The sequence below is a fragment of the Pseudochaenichthys georgianus genome, chromosome 18, assembly GCF_902827115.2.
Source record: "Pseudochaenichthys georgianus chromosome 18, fPseGeo1.2, whole genome shotgun sequence".
Lineage (NCBI taxonomy): Eukaryota > Metazoa > Chordata > Actinopteri > Perciformes > Channichthyidae > Pseudochaenichthys > Pseudochaenichthys georgianus.
Genome location: NC_047520.1, coordinates 19,539,142 through 19,562,398, shown reverse-complemented (window position 1 = coordinate 19,562,398; position 23,257 = coordinate 19,539,142). Strand labels below are relative to the sequence as shown.

The following is a 23,257-nucleotide window of genomic DNA, read 5'->3' as shown; positions in this document are numbered from 1 at the left end:
GTCTGATTCTTCTTTCCAGATTTTTGAACCAAAATAAATGTATTGATAAGTGCCTTACTTTGGACTAAAGCGTAATGAAGTATACGTGGAGTAATGTTAAAGCTTGAAGACACTGCACTTTTGCAGATTACAGATTGATTCAATCACCACTGTGAAGGTTATACTTTAAACTGTGAATTTCAACTGGACCTTTACAATCCAGATTTTATACCTCAGGTGGATTTCTAATAATCCTAAAATTTTAAATGTGTTTTTACTATAAGGGTCTTGAAGCAAATCTTTGAGATGCAAGCTATTTTTAAAGTTTGTAATTTGATGATTAAGGAGGACTGAAGGATAAATGATAAAAGATGTTATTTTACTGTTTTCTTCTATATTTTTGGTATGTTTATTGTTGTGCTATTGATAAACGATTTGTCTAAACACTGAGGAGAGATGATTGTCTATTACGATTAGCGGTACTCAATCATTCTGATTGAAGGTTTTTATTAACTTTGTTAGTACTAAGTAATGGAATTGATGTATGGAGTTATTTACATATTTTGGTATTTCTACACGGTCATATGAAGTTGATATGTGGAGCCATTCCTGAATGTTTAAATAGTCTGAATCCCAGGTTATAATGTGAATGTCTTGGAATAGTTGGTCTCTTAAGGGTAGACCAAAAGGGGGAATTGTGAGGAAATATTTGTATGTATTCATGTTAGTAAACTATCAAGATGCTTAAAAAGGGAAAATGATTTGGGTGAGAAAACTGTGAACTGTTTGTGGGGCCTGTGAACATTTGGTTTTGTGAAGACAAAAGGAAGAGGGGGAAGGTGTGGAGTTAACATACAGTCATCTCAGATCCCTGTGATAAGGAAGCTGAGCCACTGGGATTGGGGATGTGAGCTGTTGATACTAATTTGGGCAGCCAATCACTGGTCTGGAAGGGGGGCGCAGATAACTCCTCCTTCTGGTCAGCGAAGTATTTAGACAGGAATCCCAGCAGTGCCTCCCTCTCTCTCTCCTCTTGCTGGCACAGGTAATTATGGGATCCCACAGATAAACGGTATTTAATTTGTACTGTACTTGATTGTATTGCATTGTATATTACCATTAAAATGGATTATTGTTAAACGGTTACTTGTATGCTTTGGGTTTCCTTCCTGTAAGATAACGGCTTGTGTAGGAACGTGAGGAGATTTAAGAAAGTGGACAAGTTGTCTACCAAATCTCCTAACACCACTCAACATAACATGTCTCGCCCTCCTCACCAGAACATTTATAAGTAAGGGGATGGAAATAGATGAAAATAAATACGCTCAAACTAAATAACAAGCCAGTCATTTCTGCTCACCAAGTCACCTTTAAAAAAAAGAAAAATGGTCAAGAGACGCCTAGATATGGGTTTAATCAGCGAGACGCCTGTTACAACGTACAGCCATCAGTCTGGAGCGCCAATCAAGAAACCTCTTGTAAATTTCTGTACCTTTTTGGATTTCTACTACGTAAGCAACCTTCCCACGTGAATCCTACGCACGGCGTTATAGATGAGGCCCCTGACCATAAGCACAAGATAAGTCGGCTCCAATATGCTCAAAACCATATAAATATGCCACAGAAGATTTGGAATTCTGTTCTGTGGAGCAATGAAACAAAACTGGAACTTTTCTGGCCTATGGATCAGCGGTATGTCTGGAGGAAGAAGAATGAGAACACCCTGCCTACAGTGAAGCATGGCGGTGGCTCAGTGATGCTCTGGTGCTGCTTTGCTGCCTCTGGAAACCTGCAGCGTGTGGAGGGCACAATGGATTCAGTCATGTATCAGGAAATATAATGAAAAAACATCATGCCATCTCTGAGGAAGCTGAAGCTTGGGCGTCATTGGGCCCATTGGGGAACAGGACAACAGTCCCAAGCATACCTGTTTGCTTTCAGAAGAAGAAATGGAAGATTCTAGAGTGGCCGTCACAGTCACCTGACTTGAACCCCATACAAAATCTCCGTTTGGATTGAAGAATGCGTTCCAAACGCACACCCAAGAATATTACTGAACTGGAGGCCATTGCCCATGAGGAATGGGCTAAGATTCCTCAGGAACGCTGTCAGAAGCTGGTGTCATGTTTGCAGCAGGTCATAACAGCAAACGGGTGCTGAAGATGCTTGTCATGAAGGGGTTGAATAATTTTGAGACTGCAGTAGTCATTGAAAGTAGCATTTTGTGTTGATTTTGGATAAAAACCCTTGTAATATGAGTTTCATTACACCACTTAAACAGTTCTTGTTTAAGTGTGTTTAACAGCTGATAAATTGCATATTTTGCCAATGTGCATTGAATAATTTAGATTGCAACTGGTGTTGTCACTATGTTCCGAATGTAACAAAGGAGTCCTATGGAGTTATCCGTTTGATGGATTGAGCAATTTACTGAAACATTTGCGTTAACATAATTTACATTCACTGGTGGTGACAGATCCTTAAATCTTCAGGATTAAATTATTAGCAGCTGTATAAACCTGACTGACAACAGATTTCACACTTTTGAGTCAGTGCCAGCTCTAACCACAACAAGTGAAGTGGAGTTAAGTGTCCTGAGTTAGAAAAATATACCGCACCCAACAACAGCAACAAACAGTGTGTGTGTACGTGCTTTTCTTAGGTGTGGTGCATAGAGTGTATAGAGTTATAGATGTCACCTCATTTTCTCATCCATCAATCATAATTATAGGGCAACATTAAAGTTGATACAAGAAAGACTTTGTAAAACGATGGTAATATATATGAATGTGTACTAGAATATAGAACAACAATACATTTGGTTAAATATAACTATAAACATAATGCCATGTTTTAGATTTTCAAATGTTCCTTTTAGTATATCCAAGTTTTAAAAAGTGTAGATAAAATGTTTTATCTACACTTCAATAACTGCTCTTTACAACTGTTAGGGAAGACCGTGTGAATATTTTCTTAAAGCATGTTGGCGTTGCTGCTCTTAAATGAGCCGTATCCCTCAGTGCACTCTGCTGTCGGCGTACTGGAACACGAGTTGTGCTGTAGCTTTAAGAAGTAAATATCGATAAATGTGGGTAAAATAAAGAAATTACACCATTTTTTTTTTTTTAATGAGCTAATAAAATAAATGGTTGTGTTACACTCATGGTTCGGCCTTCGTAGCACACCAAGACAGAAGCTAACTCTACAGATATGTACCATACCCTGCTTGTGATTTTTTTTAAAGAACCTGATTACTTCAACATTGTTAATACTTTCTATTATTTGTATAGTCAGGTTCCATTTATGTAGAGCCAGCATTAAAGCTCAGGCCACACTTTTCTCTAATTGAGGCTGAGGTGAATTTACAGCAGGATTGCAGCTTTTGCAGCCGAGAAACCTGAACAAATGTGACAAAAAAGAAAAGGTAACTCTCAAAGAGCTAATTGCACCTTTAACTGCAGAGTTACTCTACTTATATATATATATATATATCTATATACATACAATAGTGTGTAAATAACATTTGTGTCCCTCTCCCTCGTCATGATAGGGCATTTTTCTGAAGAACAGTGTGTGATGGGTGCATCTTCATTTTAGCATGTCATGGGTGTAGATACATAACTCACAGAGTTTCATGAATCTCCACCGCTTAGAGATGCAGTGAAACAGCTTTGCTGTCAAACTGGACACTCGAAACTTGTTGATCCTTCATCAAGATGGAAAAATACTGATATGCTGATGCACTACTGACTCACCTGAGCTGCACAACTCCTTTTTTATTATGAACGCAATGTTTTTCTTGGACTGAGAAAGTCAATACTGTTGATGCCATTCAGGAATGTTTTGTGGTTGAATCCTGGCAGCATAAATGAAATAAAATAAAAAGTGCGCAGCACCTGAAAAGGAAGGTTTAGCGGTCGAGATTTAAAATGTGTATATATTTTAGGAGAGGTCGACAACAGAGAGATGAAAAAGGCCATTAGATGTAGTATTATTAATTAGTATTTCGACCGTTTTGTGTCTTCACAGGTGAAGTGTGTCGCTGTGAGATGGACGGCTGAGGAAACGTAATGGATCACCTCCTCAATCTGCAGGTCAGCCATCCACTGACGGCCCTAAACACAGTTTTAAAGATTACATATTCAGCTGATATTCAGGATTATATTTGTATTGTGTGCCTCTACTGTGTCTACTTTAATGTTCAAAAGGTCTTTATTTTTCTCATACTGTGCTGCAGCAGCTCTTTTCACCCTCTGTCTGAAACCAGAGCCCAGTCGGCTATTTTTGGTTAGCTGGCCGGCTCTGTGTGTAGAAAACATGCACTACCGGAAAGAAAACAGCACAAAAATATAAAAAGGGCTGCTTTAAAACACTCACCTGGCTTTTTATCCTCCATATAATCCAAACTGCCTCCTGTATTTAACATCAGTTAGTACATTAATGTACTATAACAAATAAAGGTCCTTCAGTCTGAAGTAATTATGAAGATAAAATGTACTGAAAGAATAAAAAGTAAAAGTAAAAATGTTTATATATATATATATTATTATTATTAAAAATAGGACATTATGACATTATCTGATTATTAATATTGTTTCCCCAAGCAGCATTTGACTGTTGCAGACTAGACTGTATAGCCTATAAATTGCAGACAATGCAAATTATTGATGTTAATAACTTTAGGTAATATATTCTATAATTTTACTGTTTTACCTTAAACCGTTTAGTTTTTCTCAGTTTTTAGTCAGCATCTTGCAGTTATGAGAGAGGATGAACTCAGAAACTACAGAAAATCAAAAACATGTTAATCAGTATTTTTATTTCATTCATATGGTGTATGATGGTTTTCAACATTAATGAGAAAACTCTCTTTACTGGACAAATCTTAACAATAAGGCCATATATTTGAATGTATTTCAACCTATGATTTCAACTGTATTTGGGAGAGCAGCATTCCTGTGCGTCCCCTTAAAGAGCCCCCGGGTCTGGCGGAACCAAAGAGCTCCGGAGTGGCGGGGGGCGCCTCCCGACAGGAGCACCGACATGCAACCGCTGCACTGACGCTCTGCCACGGACTCCGCTCCGGGCTACCGCCGCTATACACCGGAAAATAACTCCGTTATCTGGGGGGATTTCTCTCCTGAATAACCTGTAGAGAGGAAATGGCAGACCTGGAGCAGGACGAGCAGACGGAGCAGAGCCCCGCGCTGGACTCAACGCTGCCCGGCCCGACTCAGACCGGGAGAGCAGTGTCTATAGCCCGGCTGCTGCACCATGAGTGCGGGCTTTTGCTGCAGCTCTACGTGAGTCCTTTATACATTCTATATTACACACATATGTGGATATTTACTTTGGAGCTGCACCACCATTCTCAGTAGTGTGTTGTTCTCGTGTTTTTTAATGATGTTGTGGTGCGGTGTGACCCCCCTCCCCAAAATGAATAGAGTGTATTGGTTTTTTCTGCTGTCGTTCCTGCCCAGTCCCCTTCTCTTTATGGTTTGGGTGTTTCAGTAAGGAGTGACTGAGCTGTCTGTCTGTAACCAGCTGTTTGTTGTCTCCTCTCAGAAGGAGAAGGAGTCCTTCCTGTCGAGCTACTCCCCTGACGGAGGACGCATGGTCTCTCCGTCCCCGGTCCCGCAGGAGGAGGCGAGCGGAGAGCAGCGGGTGGAGCGGCTGCACGCCGCTCTGCGACAGTGCCTGGGCCTCCTTCACAATGTCCTCCTGAAGGAAGAGGAGGAGTGGGGGGAGCAAGAGGAAGACTATGAGACCCTGAAGAAGAATGTGCGCCACCGTCTGGAGCACCTGCTGCTCAGCACAAGAGGACTGCTGGAGGGCCCAGACACCACTCTGGAGGTCACCCCGGACCACCAGGGCACCGAGGTAACACGCACACACACACACAAACATACACACACTCATAATGTACTGTGTGTATTTGAGAAGTTTAACCTGACAAAGAGCGGAGGGGGGGGGGGGACATGTCACCTTTATCTGTCTCCTGCAAACCTCCTGCTCTCACTCTCAGCCATACCAACATGTTCCCTGCTGTTGAGGTGTGAAGATGGTCTGACATAATTCCTGAACATCCATAGCTACTCACGAGCCCATGCTGTAAACACCTCAGGGACTGATTACAGAGATGTGTTTACAAACAAACATGGCTCATGTTTTCTAGCTCTGTGTGTCTGTGTGTGTGTGTGTGTGTGTGTGTGTGTGTGTGTGTGTGTGTGTGTGTGTGTGTGTGTGTGTGTGTGTGTGTGTGTGTGTGTGTGTGTGTGTGTGTGTGTGTGTGTGTGTGTGTGTGTGTGTGTGTGTGTGTGTGTGTGTGTGTGTGTGTGTGTGTGTGTGTGTGTGTGTGTGTGTAATATCATCATATATATAATTTTTAAAACGTTTCATTATATTTATTTTACGTGAAATTCACAGAAGAGATGGTGGAGACATAAAACAGAGCAGAAAATGTAGACTTGCATACGTCGGCTCATCATCAAACAACTACCAATGAATAATAATGTTTGTGCAGTTTACTCCTCTTGTTTACTGCTCCATAAAGTAATACATGTTCCTCCTCTCCTGCAGGAGCCTGACGGAGCGGGGGGGCTGTTTGGTCTGAAGGTGTGGACGTACCGGGTCCTGCTGGAGCTGCATCACTGGGCGGACCACGCTGCAGAGACTCTGCACGTCTTCCACACGGAGAGGGGGGGGGCAGCAGACCTCTGAGCCGCAGCTACATGAAGGACCAACAGCTGGAACTCCTATCACCTCCACTAACCCTGCTCCTCCAGCTTTAACTCCACCTCCTCTAACCCTGCTCCTCCAGCTTTAACTCCACCTCCTCTAACCCTGCTCCTCCAGCTTTAACTCCACCTCCTCTAACCCTGCTCCTCCAGCTTTAACTCCACCTCCTCTAACCCTGCTCCTCCAGCTTTAACTCCACCTCCTCTAACCCTGCTCCTCCAGCTTTAACTCCACCTCCTCTAACCCTGCTCCTCCAGCTTTAACTCCACCTCCTCTAACCCTGCTCCTCCAGCTTTAACTCCACCTCCTCTAACCCTGCTCCTCCAGCTTTAACTCCACCTCCTCTAACCCTGCTCCTCCAGCTTTAACTCCACCTCCTCTAACCCTGCTCCTCCCTGACCAGCTTTAACTCCTGCTCCCCTTACAGATCTCCTCCCCGCTGCTTCACCAGCCAGTATTAAAGAGCTGCAGTCTGTCTGTGTAAAGCTTTATGACGTTAGACTGAGGTTTATTTTGTACATGTTGTATTTATCTTATTTAAGTGGACTGATAATCTGACGCTGGATCTACTAACCTCTGAATGTAGCCAAACACTGATACTGTGACCCGGCAGCCATGTGATGTTTATTAACATTAATAACTTGTTTTGATACGTTTATTAGCTTTATTAACGCGTGTAATCGGATGATTCCTCACGTTTCTGTTATACTTGAATATGCTGCTACACTGTTTGACCTGTAGGACCCTCTTTCTCTGAAGACATATGTATATTAGAAGTTCACTGTAGTACAATAGGTGGTGTTCACTGCATGACACAGCAGTGATGATGATGATGATGATGATGATGATGATGATGATGATGATGATGATGATGATGCTGTTTCCTGGATGTGCAGTGAACATTAAACCGTCTGAGCCACCTGTCTGTCTCTACTTCTCTGTTTCTCTTCTTTATACACTGCACTGCTGACCTGATCACAATAAATACGAAATACTTTTTCTCTGCCTTTCTAAGGAATATATTCAGAACGGTAGCGATTATTCCAACACAACATTGTGGACATTGGTTAGTAAATCAAAATTAGGTAATTTCATTAAATACTAACATTTTCGAATATTTTCTTGGGATTAAATGGAGCAGTTATATATTGAATATTATACATTGACTTCTTATCTGTATAACCTCCTTGTGAGACTAATGGAAACCACAGAGCATATGGAAATATCCATCTATTTAACCAGATGTAACGTGTGTGTGTGTGTGTGTGTGTGTGTGTGTGTGTGTGTGTGTGTGTGTGTGTGTGTGTGTGTCTCAGATGCACCCTCATACTGCATGGTACCCGTACCCCATCCTTTACACTGCCCCTGCACCCTCACACTGTATGTGCACCCCCCTGCCTCCCTGAGCCCGGAGGATGTATTGCACATGCGCGCTGCAGCTCGGACGGAGTGAAGCGCGCTAATGGCGGAGAATGTTCGGTCGCCGTTTGACTACCGGGAGCCGCCAACCCTGGACAGCGACGGGGACGGGAGCAAGCCTCCGCCGCAGGGGTGAGTGTGACGGGCCGCAGCCTCTGGTGTCGCGTCTTCACCGTAATTTGGGGAGTCGTTAGCGAAATGCAGAAGACGCACGCGCTGCTCCGAGCGTGCACGGTTGTTTGGTTGACGTTAGGAGCCTTTCTTCGCATGCATGGTTTCAGTGGTACACCGGAGAAACGTGGGCCGGGGTCTGGACTCTCTCCCGGTGAAGGTGCAGCTTCTCCTGCTGCAGCTCTTTGTCCGCAGCCGCTCAGTTAAAGCCCATCGCTAGCTGCCGAGCTAACAGCTAGCTGCGGTTAGCATCACTCTTAGCATGTAGCCACCTGCAGGAACCAGCAAAACACAGTCCACTAACCCGGTCTGTAGTCTGACCCATAGTCTGCGACCCGGTCTGTGGTCTGACCCATAGTCTGCGACCCGGTCTGTGATCTGACCCATAGTCCACTGACCCGGTTTGTGATTCGTTCCAGAGTCTATGGTCTGACCCAGTGTCTAGATCTGGTCTGTGGTTTGACCCAGAGTCTGTGATCTGACCCGGTCTGAGAGCTACTTTTCTTCTATACTCTACGTCTATATGTGATGATGTAAATAATAGTGTAATCTGAGTTTTCCTTGTGTTTTTAAGAGGTTATAATGTGAAAGAGCAACCACAGCAGTAGAGAACAGATGTGATTGAAGCCACAGGTATTTCTCTCTGCTCCGCTGGATTTATTTCTGATTGTGTGTGTGTTTCTGTTTCAGGCGAGTGTGTGGGAGGAAGAGGAAGGGGACGCCGGTGAAGGTGTGTGACCGGGCATATGTGACAGAAGATGAGGAGGAGGAGAGCATGTCAGAGCACAGCTACAGCCCAGGTACATGCACTTTCATTTCTATTTACATATATATCTATACTTGTATATCTATATATATAGTGCACATAAATACACAGCCCGACCTCTGATCTATCTCTCTGTCCAGGTGAAGGTCAGTATCCAGAGGGGGCCGAGGACCGCCTCCCCACACCTGGCAGCCCGTACTACCTGCCAGACCCCGCCCAGCTCTGGTAAGCAGGCCTCCCCCAAACTACTGTCTGATGGGTTTCATTATCTATGCTGCATGTTGTGTCATGTGACTTCCTGTCTTTAGTGTACCAGAGCTGGGGGAGGAGGGGGCGAGTGGCGTCCGGGGGCCGGTCCTTTTCCACCCCCCCCCAAACTGCCGCATCAGAGAAGTGCATTGTGGGACGCAGGTGAGGCTGGTTGTCATAGCAATCCGAGACATTGCCAAGGGAGAGGAGATTACAGTGGACTACAGCCTGACGGACTGGGGGGAGAACGCCATGGTGGGTCAGATTTATATATTTATTGTGACAAAGGCCATTTATGTGTATAAATATATGCTACATAACTTATATGCCGCTACAGCTACATTTTGACGTTCTTTTATTTTGAAATGCAGGAGGAAGAGGCGGGCCCTCACCCTCTGTCCCTCTCTGTATCTGATTACCTCACCCCCTCGTGGTCCCTGTCCCCCTCCTCTTCCCCGCTCACCCACTCTGAGCCTAGCGACTCGGACCGTGAGGAGGACGAGGAGGAGGAAGACGACGACGATGACGACGACGACGAAGAGGAGGAAATGGAGGAGATGAGGGGCCGGATGCTTCGCCGCCGTAAGAAGCGAAAGCTCACAGCGGAGGTCACGACGAAGAAGAAGAGCGAGCCCCCCTGCTCCTCCTTCACCCACCCGCAGCCCGCCACCCCCCCCTGCCAGACCCCAGACCCCCGCCCTGGCCCCCCCCACCACCAATATCAACAACAACATCAACATTAACATCGGCAGCTCTGGAGGGGGGGCGCTGAGCCGGCGGCAGCACTGCCCGTACTGCGGCCGCCATTACCGCTCTCTGGCGCGCCACCTCGAGAAGCACCATGCCTCGCAGCCCGAGGTGCGCGCCGCCATGGAGTTGGCCCACCAACAGCGCTCCAACAGTGGAGCCCCACATCCCTCCTCCGCTTCCTCCTCCTCACACTCCTTCGCCGTCCCTCAGCCCGCAGCCTCAAGCCCTCCCCCCCCCCTCTTCTCCAGGGAGAGGGAATCGCCATCGACCCGCTCCAACCCCGGCGGCGTCTCCTTCTCCCTCTCACTCTCCCCGTCTCCTTCTGCTTCGCCCGCTGCTGCCAAGAAGCCGCCCAGCACACCACGGCCCGGCACCAAGCGCCCCGCCCCCCCGCCGGCAGCAACACGAGTCAAGACCCCATCACCTCCCCCGCCTGCTCCAAGGAGGGGGAGGAGGATGAAGAGGGAGAAGAATGAAGAGCAGCCGAAGGTGGAGGTGGAGAACTCGAAGAGTCAGGAGGAGCTGGCTCCACCTCCGACCCCTGAGCCCGACGTAGACCCGGAGGAGGACCTGGACCTGAGTGGAGACCCGGCGGAGGAGAAGAACGGAGCGCTCCTGAGGTGAGGGGGGGTCTATGTTGATATGTGTGCTGGGTGTGTTTCTGCTGCTCTTTTAATGTGTGTGTGTCCTCTCCAGCCCGCAGAGACACCAAATGTCCCCGCTGCTGTCCTCCCTCTCCACCCTGGTGGTGTACCTCCGCCGGCAGCAGCACGCCTCCTTCCTCTCCCTCTCCCGCTCCCCCCACTCGGCGGAGGCCTGGCGCCTCCTCTGCCACTCCAGCCTGTCGATGCTCATCCTCTACAACCGCCACCGCGAGTGTGAGGTGGCCAAGCTCACCGTGCAGGACTACTGCAGCCGCACCACCCCCCCGCCCGGCCCCACCCCCCCCTCTGGCATGGAGGCCCTGCTGTCTCCCTTTGAGCGCCTCGTGCTGTGCCAGCTGCCGCGGGCGGGGGTCCTGGGGAAGCGCGGGCGCCTGCAGCCGCTGATCCTGCCGCCCCACTGCGAGTCCTGCCTGGACCTACTGCTGCAGACCAGCCCGGGGGTGGGGGTGGACCCCGACAGCCCCTATGTCTTCTCCCGGCCGTACCACTCCCCCGCCACCCCACTGCGGGGCACCGACCTGCTGAGGAACCTGGCCCGGTCCAGCGGGGCCAAGAACCCCGGGGCGCTGACAGGGGCGCGGGTGAGGCGGCAGGTGGCCATCCTCACCCAGCTGTTGCTGCTGGAGGAGGGCGAGGGGGGGGGCGTCAAGCGGCTGGAGGAGTTCCTGGAGCGGGAGTACCACGTCACCCAGAACTGCTCCACCCTCCTCCAGGACCCCACCCTAATGGGCCGTGTGGGCCGGGTGGTGCTGTATGGAGAGAAGGAGGGGGTACTGTTCCGTGGGATGAGCCTGCAGCACATCTGCCTGGAGCTGGATGGTGAGGGTCTCCGTCTCCTCCACCCGTCTTCTCCACCTGTCTCCATCATTTGTCTCCTCCATCTGTCTGCTCCACCTGTCTATGTGTCTGTGTCTCCTCCACATGTCTCCGTCATTTGTCTGCTCCATCTGTCTATGTGTCTGTGTCTCCTCCACATGTCTCCGTCATTTGTCTCCTCCATCTGTCTCCTCCACCCGTCTTCTCCACCTGTCTCCATCATTTGTCTCCTCCATCTGTCTGCTCCACCTCTCTATGTGTCTGTGTCTCCTCCACATGTCTCCGTCATTTGTCTCCTCCACCTGTCTGCTCCACCTGTCTATGTGTCTGTGTCTCCTCCACATGTCTCCGTCATTTGTCTCCTCCACCTGTCTCCTCCACCTGTCTGCTCCACCTGTCTATGTGTCTGTGTCTCCTCCACATGTCTCCGTCATTTGTCTGCTCCATCTGTCTGCTCCATCTGTCTGCTCCACCTGTCTATGTGTCTGTGTCTCCTCCACATGTCTCCGTCATTTGTCTCCTCCATCTGTCTATGTGTCTGTGTCTCCTCCACATGTCTCCGTCATCTGTCTGCTCCACCTGTCTATGTGTCTGTGTCTCCTCCACATGTCTCCGTCATTTGTCTCCTCCATCTGTCTGCTCCATCTGTCCACGTGTCTGTGTCTCCTCCACATGTCTCCGTCATTTGTCTCCTCCATCTGTCTGCTCCATCTGTCCACGTGTCTGTGTCTCCTCCACATGTCTCCGTCATTTGTCTCCTCCACCTGTCTCCTCCATCTGTCTGCTCCACCTGTCTATGTGTCTGTGTCTCCTCCACATGTCTCCGTCATCTGTCTGCTCCACCTGTCTATGTGTCTGTGTCTCCTCCACATGTCTCCGTCATTTGTCTCCTCCACCTGTCTCCTCCATCTGTCCATGTGTCTGTGTCTCCTCCACATGTCTCCGTCATTTGTCTCCTCCACCTGTCTCCTCCATCTGTCTGCTCCATCTGTCCATGTGTCTGTGTCTCCTCCACATGTCTCCGTCATTTGTCTCCTCCATCTGTCCATGTGTCTGTGTCTCCTCCACATGTCTCCGTCATTTGTCTCCTCCACCTGTCTCCTCCATCTGTCTGCTCCATCTGTCCATGTGTCTGTGTCTCCTCCACATGTCTCCGTCATTTGTCTCCTCCATCTGTCTATGTCTCTGTGTCTCCTCCACATGTCTCTGTCATCTGTCTGCTCCACCTGTCTCCTCATTATGTCTGCTCCACCTGTCTCTGTCTCCTCTACCTCTCTTCATAATTTGTCTGCTCCACCCGTGTCCTCCATCTCTCTGCTCCACCTGTCTCTGTGTCTCTGTCATCTGTCTCCTCCACCTGTAAAGTCCCTCCTTCTTCAGCTGTCCTCTGTTCTGATCCTCTTGCAGTGATGTCAGGAAACTCTGCAGACTCCTTCTCAGATTCAGAGGTGGAAGAGGAAAAGGAGGAGGAGAAGGTGGAGGTCGTCATGGTAAAGAGGAAAGGACCGGGTAGACCCCGAAAAAAGAAAGCACCACCCCCCTCCGTCAGCCCCTCTATAGCCAGCAGCCACAAGAAAAGATGTACTCCACCAAAATCAGGTATGCTTGTGACTACTTCTACACCTGCTCTACCTGTTTCCTGTCACTCTGCTCTACCTGTTTCCTCTCAATCTGCTCTACCTGTTTCCTGTCACTCTGCTCTACCTGTTTCCTGTCACTCTGCTCTACCTGTTTCCTGTCACTCTGCTCTACCTGTTTCCTGTCACTCTGCTCTACCTGTTTCCTGTCACTCTGCTCTACCTGTTTCCTCTTCCTCTGTCTACCTCTCCCTCTCCCTCTGCTCCACCTGTTTCCTGTCACTCTGCTCTACCTGTTTCCTCTTCCTCTGTCTACCTCTCCCTCTCCCTCTGCTCCACCTGTTTCCTGTCACTCTGCTCCACCTGTTTCCTCTCCCTCTGTCTACCTCTCCCTCTCCCTCTGCTCCACCTGTTTCCTCTGCTCCACCTCTCCCTATGTCCACCTCTCAATCTGCTCCACCTGTTTCTTCTCACTCTGCTCCACCTGTTTCCTCTCCCTCTGTCTACCTCTCCCTCTGCTCCACCTGTTTCCTCTGCTCCACCTCTCCCTATGTCCACCTCTCACTCTGCTCCACCTGTCCCAGGAAAGCGTGGGGTGCTGAAGCGGCCGTGGTCGGAGGCAGAGCGTGTGGCGGTGGAGACGCACCTGAAGAGGAACCTGATGGAGCTGCGGGTCCCGGCCAAGGCGGACTGCGAGCGCTGCCTGGAGCTCTGCCCCCTGCTGGTCAGCAACCAGCGCGACTGGAGGTCCATCAAGTTCTACGTCCACAACCGCATCCAGCTGCTGAAGAAGCAGGGGCGGAGGGAGAGCGCCGGCCTCTGAAACCTCCACCCCCATGTACAGACCAGTCGAGAGAGGGGGGAGGAGACACTGAATCCCACCCTCATGTTCAGACCAGCAGAGGGAGGGGGAGGAGACACTGAACCCCACCCTCATGTTCGGACCAGCAGAGGGAGGGGGAGGAGACACTGAACCCCACCCTCATGTACAGACCAGCAGAGGGAGGGGGAGGAGACACTGAACCCCACCCTCATGTTCGGACCAGCAGAGGGAGGGGGAGGAGACACTGAACCCCACCCTCATGTTCGGACCAGCAGAGGGAGGGGGAGGAGACACTGAACCCCACCCTCATGTACAGACCAGCAGAGGGAGGGGGAGGAGACACTGAACCCCACCCACATGTACAGACCAGCAGAGACAGGGTGGAGGAGACACTGACCCCCACCCTCATGTACAGACCAGCAGAGGGAGGACTTCCTGTTGGGGGTCTCAGTGATGGATCAGATCGGTGTAACCTGTGAATATGAGTCCAGTGAATGCGTCTTAGAGATTATTTTTGTTGTCGTCCCGCTGACTTCACACGGTGTGGGACGGTGCAGCAGCAGCAGCAGGTCGAGGAGCTCGGACCAAAAACCTTTTGGAGCTTCCTTCATCATTTGTTCAAAACTCTCAACCATCGTCCTCGTGCTGCAGGAGTTTATTGTTGCATGTGTGTTGATGGTGCAGATCTGTGCACGCACGGGGTCTACGGAGGCAAACGCGCTACAGCGGCTCAGAACACTTCCATCACGGGAAACACACTGCCGCTTCAGAAAGATATAAACATAATAAACACTAATGTTCCAAAGCACATGCACATTGTTGTTTCTTCATTTGCATGTGTTTTGGCACATTTGTCTTTTTTGATTTGCAGTGTTTCTCCTATTGTCCATGTTTCGGGACGTTGTTGGGCGTTTGCACCTGTCGGCCAGTTCAAAAAAAGATGCGGCTACATTAATATTATTGTTATATTGTTATATTCCAGTGGGGGCAGCGCAGGATACTTTTTGACACATTTCCAGTAACTCCAGGAGTGGAGTGCAACAGCTGGGCGTAAAAAAGTAGGTCTTAACTCTTAACGTCCGGCTTAGCTACGTCTGACTTATTTGAATTTACACCGAGTGCACCAGGCCTGACTAGTCACGGTCGTAGCTGCGCCTCGCCTTAAGATGCGTGTCCACGTCAATACACGCGAAACAGTAATTGTTGCCAAGCAACACACGTCTACATAATTTAACACTCGAACTTCTCCATTCAAAGCAGCCTGAGCACGATCAGCACCTGCAAGGTTGGGGAGATTGTTAAACCTGTAAACAAGACGCACCGCCATCGTTAATATCCTTCTTGCCTGTTTTACGTTACTATGGATACTAGTCTGTCTTTCCGATTTACGCCTGCTCCATACTAGGCGTAAAAGTTACACCCGGGCGCATCGCATACAGGGCTTCAGTCTAAGTGGTGCACTAGTCATAACTTTAGTTTGGTCTTAACTTTTCGGTTCTACTGGGACGTAGAGTTACGCCCAGCTGGGGCACTCCACTCCAGAGGCTTTAGAAGTCCACATTCTAATGGAGGATTTATTATAAGGAGACAAAAACAATGGAGAGATCATTGGTGCAGCTCTCCGTGCATCAGCTCACACACTGCATAGACTGTGTGTGTGTCCACGTGTAAATGTTGTTTTTATATTGACTGACATTGTTTTATTGCCCAGTGTTGTTGGACCATGATGCACCTGTGATGCATTCTGTACGGATGCCCGCTGACCTGTGTTTACTGCATATCAGAGTTTCATCTATATTTCAGATGATTTGACCCATAGTGTAAATACTTCATATGAAGAGTATTAGTGACGGCAGAGCAGTGTGTGTTGATGGTGTACATACTGTAAATACTACCTCCACTTATTAAAGTGTACCACATTATGACATGTTGTTTTTTTTTTAAAGAGTGAAACAGAGAACTGGAATGAACACATGCAGACTGAGTTTATTCACACAAATATTAAAAGGGGATAAATAAAGTACTATCTTATCTTATCAGCGGGTACATGCAGAGGATGGACCGAACTATGGAGTGTTAATTGAACAACATGTTCGCTGAAGAGGAATGTAGTTCCCAAAATGTCAGTTTCTCTTTAAGCTGCTTATTTTCTACTTACTACAGTTCAAACAAAAGCACAATATTCTTCATTATTATTAATCAAAACATGAAAATGTAGTTCCGCTCTGACTGCAGCACCTCACCACACTCCCTAACCGGATCCGGCTTCAGTTTCACAGACCGCCTTAGACTCAGTGTTGCCCCCCCCCTGCTCAGCCTCCACCTTCCTCTGTAATAACTCCATGGGTGCCCTGTCGCCCTTCCCGGGGTTGAACAGGGGGAACAGCGGCACGGTGAAAGCTGCAGTGAGGCTGCAGATGAGGCTCTCTTTCTCCACGTTATAGAAGGAGAGCTCCCCCCGGTCAAAGTCCAGAAACACCCCGAGGGTCTGCGGCCCGGGGAGGGGCAGCAGTGCCACCGAAGACTCTGTGCTAAGCTGTAGGCTGGTGGGGGAGGAGGATAGGAACCAGAACCCGTTGGAGGAGGATGGAGTGAGGTGCGAGTCTGCCCGGATGGAGGCTGTAGTCACTCCCACCCACCAGAACTTCTTCAGCCCCGTCGTTGAATTCCCCAGAGACACCTCCCAGTAGTGCCGTCCAGAGGAGAGGGAGGGTGTCCCGGTGATGGCGGTGAGAAAGGTCACCTGATCTCCATCGGGGAAATTAATCTGCTGGTCTCTGATTTTATTTTGCACAATTGTGAGGTACTCATTTCCATTATGTTCTGGTTTCACATTAACTGTGGGAAATGGAAAGCAGCGTCAGTGTGACTCGGTGTGTTCCTAATTGTTGTATTAAAGAGGCCCTATTATTCTCTTGGTGGTGTTCCTCCTCCTGTAGGTTGTTCTATAGGTGTTGTGCATGTACAATTTAAGGGGCATCTAAGGGGAGGGACATCTCTATGCGGTTGATTAATCACAACAGAACCGCCCCAGCTAACCAATCACAACAGACTGGGCTCTAGTTTCAGAAATTAAGTGTGGCATTATTTAATCAAACCATTTAAAGGGTTTAAAGGTGGAGGATCATATCAGTTATGATCAGGACTTTTGTTAAATGATTTTAAAGCACAGAGGGTAAGCACAGAGATTATTATTATTATATATAATAATATAACATTAATACATTGTGGAGTCCTTACCGTAGCTCTGTCGGGCTGTTGATATCTGTGTTGGCTCGATCTTGCCTGTAACACAATATCATTGTCATCAATACAGCCGAATAATATCTTTTTGTCTGTTGTAATTTATTCATACCTTTTGGTAGAAGTTTCTGATTCTCTGGGGAATAAAGCACAAACAAGTGTCAATCTGTGGCACATACTCAAAGATACAACCAAACAACACTACATTTAATTTAATTAACATTTCATGAACACACCAAAGTGGTGTGTAAGTGAAATGAAAATTAATAATAATGTGTTCAATGCTTCTTACCCTCAACGGGCAATTTGGCTTTCTTTCCTGAAACACAGATCATTTTCAGCATATCATTTTTATTATATATAACATAACAATGATGCGTTAGAAATAAAGAGGTACCTCTTTTTCTATAGAGCAGAAATGCAGCTGCCAGCAACACTGCGGAGAGGAGGAGACCGAATGCTGCCCACCCTGCGGCTCCCCCCCCCTCCGACCCTGTAACACAGGAGATGTACTGGGATTTAAATATTGTTCTGCAGATATTAAAAACCTGTCTGTGAAGTTTAAATTGTATATGGTCATATGAGCAGGTGAAAATGCAAATGTGAGTATTGCATTCAAATTTGACCTCCTGTAATATCCCTCCCTGTGCATTTTTCTGCTGCATTCATTGAACCCCCCTAGAGACCCCCTTGTTCTCACCCTGAGGGGGCTCCTGCAGCTTCAGCCGGACTTCCTGCTCCTCCACCCAGCAGGACACCCGGGTGGAGGCGGGCAGCAGGATCCAGCTGTGCACCGACACCAGGCCGGAGGGGGCGGTGCTGTACTGCAGGCTCTGCGGGGTGAGGGGCTTCAGGGGGTCGGCCCAGCGCAGGCTTGGGCGGGGATACCAACCCTCGGACTCACAGCTCAGGTTCACCTGAACGCCCGTTATCCACACTGCGGACAGCAGAGGGGGGGGTCCCGGTGACTATAGGAGGAAGAGCAGAGGATTAGAGGTCTGCAGGCTCTGCTGTCTCCTCCACCTGCCCTCACTCACCTGTCACCACCAGGCTGACGGTGGCTCTGTCGTACTCCTTGTCGCTGCTGACGTAGCAGCTGTAGTCTCCTGCGTCCTGCAGCGTGGCGTTTGCTAGCTTCAGGCTCACGTCCCCCTCCCGCAGCCCGCTGGACGTTGCGTCCTTCAGGCCGAGTGACACCCTGCCGGCGTACTGCGAGCCGTGCTCCAGATGGGCCCGCTGGTACAGCAGCACCGGGGAGTCGAAGCCTCCTCCCGGGAGGAACCAGCGCACCTCCAGCTGCTCGGCACTCTGGGGGGGGGAGAGCCAACAGGGGAGGGTGGCTGTGTGTCCAAGCTGCACCGAGACCGGAGACCCCCCCACCTGCAGGCTGTTGGACACTGACACATAGGAAACACAGCACACAGGTTCATCACATGTTTGACTAACACCATTTAACACCATAACACCTGCTTTCAACATGTTAACCATCAACACATACTGCAGAATATACGATATTGTTGTGTGCATCACTTATAGCTTTATAAACCTGTGCAAACTGTGGAATCCCCCGTAGAAATCCATAAAATCTCACCTAAGATTCCCCCAACTTATTTATATTTCATATCACTAGAGAAACTAAAAAAAAGGTAGTGCTAAATATGTTCAATATTTGGAGGAAATATAAATACTCTAAGCTAGTAGGCTACTTAGCTACTTCCAGTTATGTAAAGTAATGCAAGTAGGCCTACATTTTGAGGGACTTTTACTTTACTTTTGAAGTATTTTAAATGTGTTGCCACTTTTTACTCCCACACCACTATTCAGAGGTAAATAGTGTACTTTGACCCCAGTACATTTATTTAATACCGCAAGTTACTTCACAGATTTGTAATCATGTTGTGAAATATATCAACACTTCAGACTTTAGTTACAAGTGAAATCACAAGCTGCCATGCAGCATATAAATTCAAATTAGCTGCACCATTACATACACATTAAAGCATAAATAATTATAATCAAAACCTGATATTTATTATTCTGAAATGGGCTGATCTGCAAAGTTAATACTTTCACTTTTGGTACTACTATAAGTATATTTTGATGTTCTTGTGTACTTTTACTTCAGTAACATTTTGAATGCAGGACTTTTACTTGTAACAGAGTACTTCTACTTTTACTTAAGTACAAGATCTGAGTACTTCGACACCTCATGCTACTACTTCATACAAACGTACCAGGAGCAGCTCGGCAGCAGAACACACACACCGCTAAAACCATCAGCATCAGAGCACCTGTGAAACACAAACCCATCACTTTTTACACATTTACATAACAGAACAGACTTGCTCATGATAATAAGAATAATTATATATTATATTATTATTATATATTATGTTCTGCTCTCGCTCATTGAACCTACCCATCGTGCTGCTTCGGAGACAAAGACCCGTCAAACCGCGCAAACTGTAGTCCGTGAAGACCGCAGAGAAGAATACAGAGTTACATAAGCTGCAGAGATCAAAAAAATTGATTAGAGACAAGACAAAGAGATAGAGATTGAAGTCAGTTTCGCCGTGATTTGTCCCCACGTTTTGCCCCTCTCTTACTTTCACTTTCAATTTCGTCAGGGAACATATTCACATTTCAAACAGTAGGCAACACATCACTCCCAGAAATGCTCATTGGAGGATTCACTTTAATATGAAAACACGATCACAGAACATATATTCAGTGAATACAGAGCAAAGTGTATGAATGTGAATACCTGGAGAACACCTTGCACAGATCACACCGCCGCGCTACTTCCGGCCACCCTTACTGACCGCACCTTGTTCAGTAAAGTTTTGGATTTCACGGATCAATAACACAAATTACGTATCCTAAGTTCCGTGGTAAGGTTGACAACGAACTACAATCACATTTTGATCAAAAAAAGCCAATACGTGTCCAAGCTGGACACATTACATTGGTCTCTCTCTGCAGCCAAACGAGTACTCAGGGGAGATGGGTCTGGCTGCAGACCGCAGCAAGGAGGCGGATCGTATAGGGGCATTTCCTAACTTTTTTTATCCAATAGAATAATGACACTCAGCAGAAATACATACTGTAGGTGGCAGTAATGCAATTTAAGGGATTCCAGCTGCTTTTATAAATCCTCGCAGAAGAATTCATTCGTTCTAGTGATGGGAATTCCGGCTCTTCTTGGTGAGCCGGATCATTTGGCTCGGCTCACCAAGAAGAGCCGGCTCTTTCGGCGCCCAAAGGGCTCTTCAGTTTACCACATATTATACCTTTTAATTAAATCAAATGTAGCCCTGTTTTGACTAATGAATGATGTATATGTGTACACATATATCACTTAAAGTATTCAATACATCCTTTGTACTGAAGTATTCAAAAGTAAAAATTACATGTTTAATATAAATTATTTGCTGTGGCCAATTGTTTTCATTGCATTTACAGACCCGTGTAACTCTCTGATACCACCCAATGAATGCATTGACTTGCTTGTAGAACCACGCTACACAAAACAGATAGCAACACCTATAAAAACTATTTTAAAAAAATGGCTACTGTATCAACCTATATAAAGTATATAAATATAGTTTTTCTCCCTGCAGGAGAGGGGAGCGTGCTTTGAGATCAGCTGCTAGGCTGCAGCAGGGAGAAAAGGGGGACAAAAAGAGATCTCCGTCCTCCGTGTTTTATTCTTATAGAAGTAAGAAGAGAAGTAATGGGGCAGAAACCCTCCTTTTTACGCAGCGGTCCAGACATAGACATCAAACGGCGACACATATTCAGTTGCCAGTTACTTTTCGCATTAGGGCAGGGATATCTAGATACTTTCCAAGGTTTGACATAATGAATTGTGCTACTTTTAAAGCAAGCAACGATGTTTTCAAATCTGTAATCAAAAAGCTCCTCAAAAACACTATAGAAGCTGTTCCTGCCGTTGTTACGTTAGTTCAAACAGTAACAACGGACTACTTTTCTTAGCGGATGCATGTCAATTTAAATCAATACATAAAACTATTTTTTAAATCAATAAAATCTTTTTCTAAATCCATAAAAGCATTTCAATTATTATTGGGAGTCATGTCGTTACTTTGTTGAGAATGTGGCCATGTGTAATAAGCGGGATAATGTCCACATTGCACATTGCATAATGTGCCTTCATGCTGATCTAGAGCCCTCCGCAAAAACAAAACAAAAAACGTCTCGTTCGCGGGCGAGAGCCGGCTCCCGTCGTTCACTATAGGATCCGCCCCTATAGAGAGGCGAAGTCCCTCCCTTTCCGGGAGCCTCCATGGGACCCCGGAAGCGTAAAATTATACATTGAAGTCAATGGAGAGAGAAAGGTTATCTTTTGATCCCGTTTGAATTGTGCCACGAATGACACATATGATGTTTGTCAATTTAAAAGAATATTTTGCAAGTCAAAAAAATGAAAATGTGTCGTAAAACTGTGAAGTTACACATTTTTTTGTGTGAAACCGCTGAGTGAACTACAGATCTCTTGGTCTCGCACAATACGCGTCACCATCACAAAGACGGCCGTCACGTTAGCAAATTGCACCTGTTTCTTTCAGAATGAGAATAAAAGTATAAAATGAGGTGAAAATCACTACAAGTCTGGGCACGTTGAGAGCTGTACATACACTAAAGGGGAGTTAGTCGGTTCTGTAAGAGCAGCGGGACCGGCTTTACAAGGTTTCGGTGAGTAATGAGTGCAATGTGTAACGTTAATGTCAGCTAGCTAACATTAGCTAACAAGGTACACTAACGTGTTTTGTTTTAGTAACTAGTTTTCTCCTGAAGAACTTCGTGGTCTCTGTGTATGCTGTGGATAACATTAGTGTTCACAAGAACAAGGTAAACTCCCATGTTTTGTTTTAGTTGCTCTTCAGATTGAAGCTGCCAGTTTTATATCGACTATACAGGATATTCTATACTGTATGTGTGATCTCCTTTTACATCTCGATGTGTCATTTGAGTTTATTTGCTGTGTGTAGATTCAAGGATTTTGGTGACATGAACATGACCATCGCGGAGGCAGTCCAGTTACCATCCTTCTGTCTCCGTGAGGAGGGTGGGTCATATATCACCCACACTGGCACCAGGTCCAAGGGCAGCTGCACATCACAGACCGGAGTCTCTGCTACTTTGTTGTGTGGACCACGAAGGAGGCGATCATCATCCCCATCCCCAAAGACCCTGCATGGCATGGAAATCTCCTCCTGGAACAATTCTACACCCAGCATATGCTCCCTGTGTTGGCCAGTAGAGAGGAGGACATTTAAATAAACATACTCTTAACACCCTCAGACTCTGCGTTGTGTTCCGTATGTGTGATGGGGTGTTATGCAGAGGGGAGGAAAACAGGACACAGCAGATTGGGATTGTGGTGGAGACGCTGAGCAGTTATTTAATTGTTGCATGTAATTATTATTATACTGCGTGCTTCTGTTATTCCATCTTTTGCTGTACATACATTGTATGCAACTCTATATTTACTTGTTATCTACCACACTTCCTTCTACATCATACACCATCATTATACATGATGGTGTATATAGGATATATATATTTGTATACATTACATATCTGTAAATTGTATAATTTAATTTTTCGTATTTGGGATTGTTGGAAACGTCTTTTTGATCTCTCTGTCTATAAACACAAACTGAGTAAGATTGACAATAAAGTTGACTTTGAAAAATATATATATTCTTTATGAAAATAGTTGCCTGTTGGAGAAATGAATCCAAATGAAACGTTGGACTGAACTACAACTCCGCCTTTAAATCTCTACGGACTGTTTTTCAGTGGGATGGCAAGTTCCTATCTTTAAACATTTATTAGTTTTTTCTAAGAACAGATTTGATTTTCTGAAGTTAATTTAACTTTGCCGACCATGTAAGGTCATTATTAAAAAGGTACAATCAATTTGTTTAGGGTTGACTAAAATAATGAAAAACATTCATTTGGATAATTTACTGACAGAATAAGAAACTCAATAATGCTCTACTCACCTGTTCCTTTTTATAAAGTGAAACAGTTG

General features: G+C 46.7%; 2 protein-coding genes across 2 annotated transcripts; one reads left to right on the top strand and one right to left on the bottom strand.

Annotated features, from left to right (window-relative positions):
* Positions 1-8,133: 8,133 nt before the first annotated feature.
* On the top strand, positions 8,134-10,065 carry LOC117463509 (uncharacterized). The gene is made up of 5 exons (XM_034105770.1): positions 8,134-8,268; positions 8,998-9,107; positions 9,214-9,298; positions 9,382-9,577; positions 9,694-10,065. The coding sequence occupies exons 1-5, from the start codon at positions 8,180-8,182 to the stop codon at positions 10,063-10,065; spliced, it is 852 nt and encodes a 283-aa protein (XP_033961661.1). The 5' UTR covers positions 8,134-8,179.
* A 5,854-nt stretch (positions 10,066-15,919) lies between these two features.
* On the bottom strand, positions 15,920-20,221 carry LOC117463533 (butyrophilin subfamily 2 member A2-like). Its single transcript, XM_034105797.1, has 10 exons — positions 19,961-20,221; positions 19,616-19,704; positions 19,431-19,487; positions 18,234-18,593; positions 17,897-18,166; positions 17,594-17,689; positions 17,489-17,515; positions 17,309-17,332; positions 17,194-17,238; positions 15,920-16,791 (listed from the first exon to the last, which is right to left on the bottom strand). The coding sequence occupies exons 2-10, from the start codon at positions 19,617-19,619 to the stop codon at positions 16,205-16,207; spliced, it is 1,470 nt and encodes a 489-aa protein (XP_033961688.1). The 5' UTR covers positions 19,620-19,704; positions 19,961-20,221; the 3' UTR covers positions 15,920-16,204.
* Positions 20,222-23,257: the final 3,036 nt, after the last annotated feature.

Excerpts from the sequence above, each read along its gene's own strand:
- LOC117463533 (XM_034105797.1), bottom strand. Across the intron at positions 17,333-17,488 it reads AGCCAAATTGCCCGTTGAGG|AGAATCAGAAACTTCTACCA; the intron begins GTAAGAAGCATT and ends TTTATTCCCCAG. Across the intron at positions 17,239-17,308 it reads TCAGAAACTTCTACCAAAAG|GCAAGATCGAGCCAACACAG; the intron begins GTATGAATAAAT and ends ATTGTGTTACAG.
- LOC117463509 (XM_034105770.1), top strand. The coding sequence starts at position 8,180 with ATGGCGGAGAATGTTCGGTCGCCGTTTGACTACCGGGAGCCGCCAACC. Across the intron at positions 9,299-9,381 it reads CCAGACCCCGCCCAGCTCTG|TGTACCAGAGCTGGGGGAGG; the intron begins GTAAGCAGGCCT and ends TCCTGTCTTTAG. Across the intron at positions 9,578-9,693 it reads ACTGGGGGGAGAACGCCATG|GAGGAAGAGGCGGGCCCTCA; the intron begins GTGGGTCAGATT and ends TTTGAAATGCAG.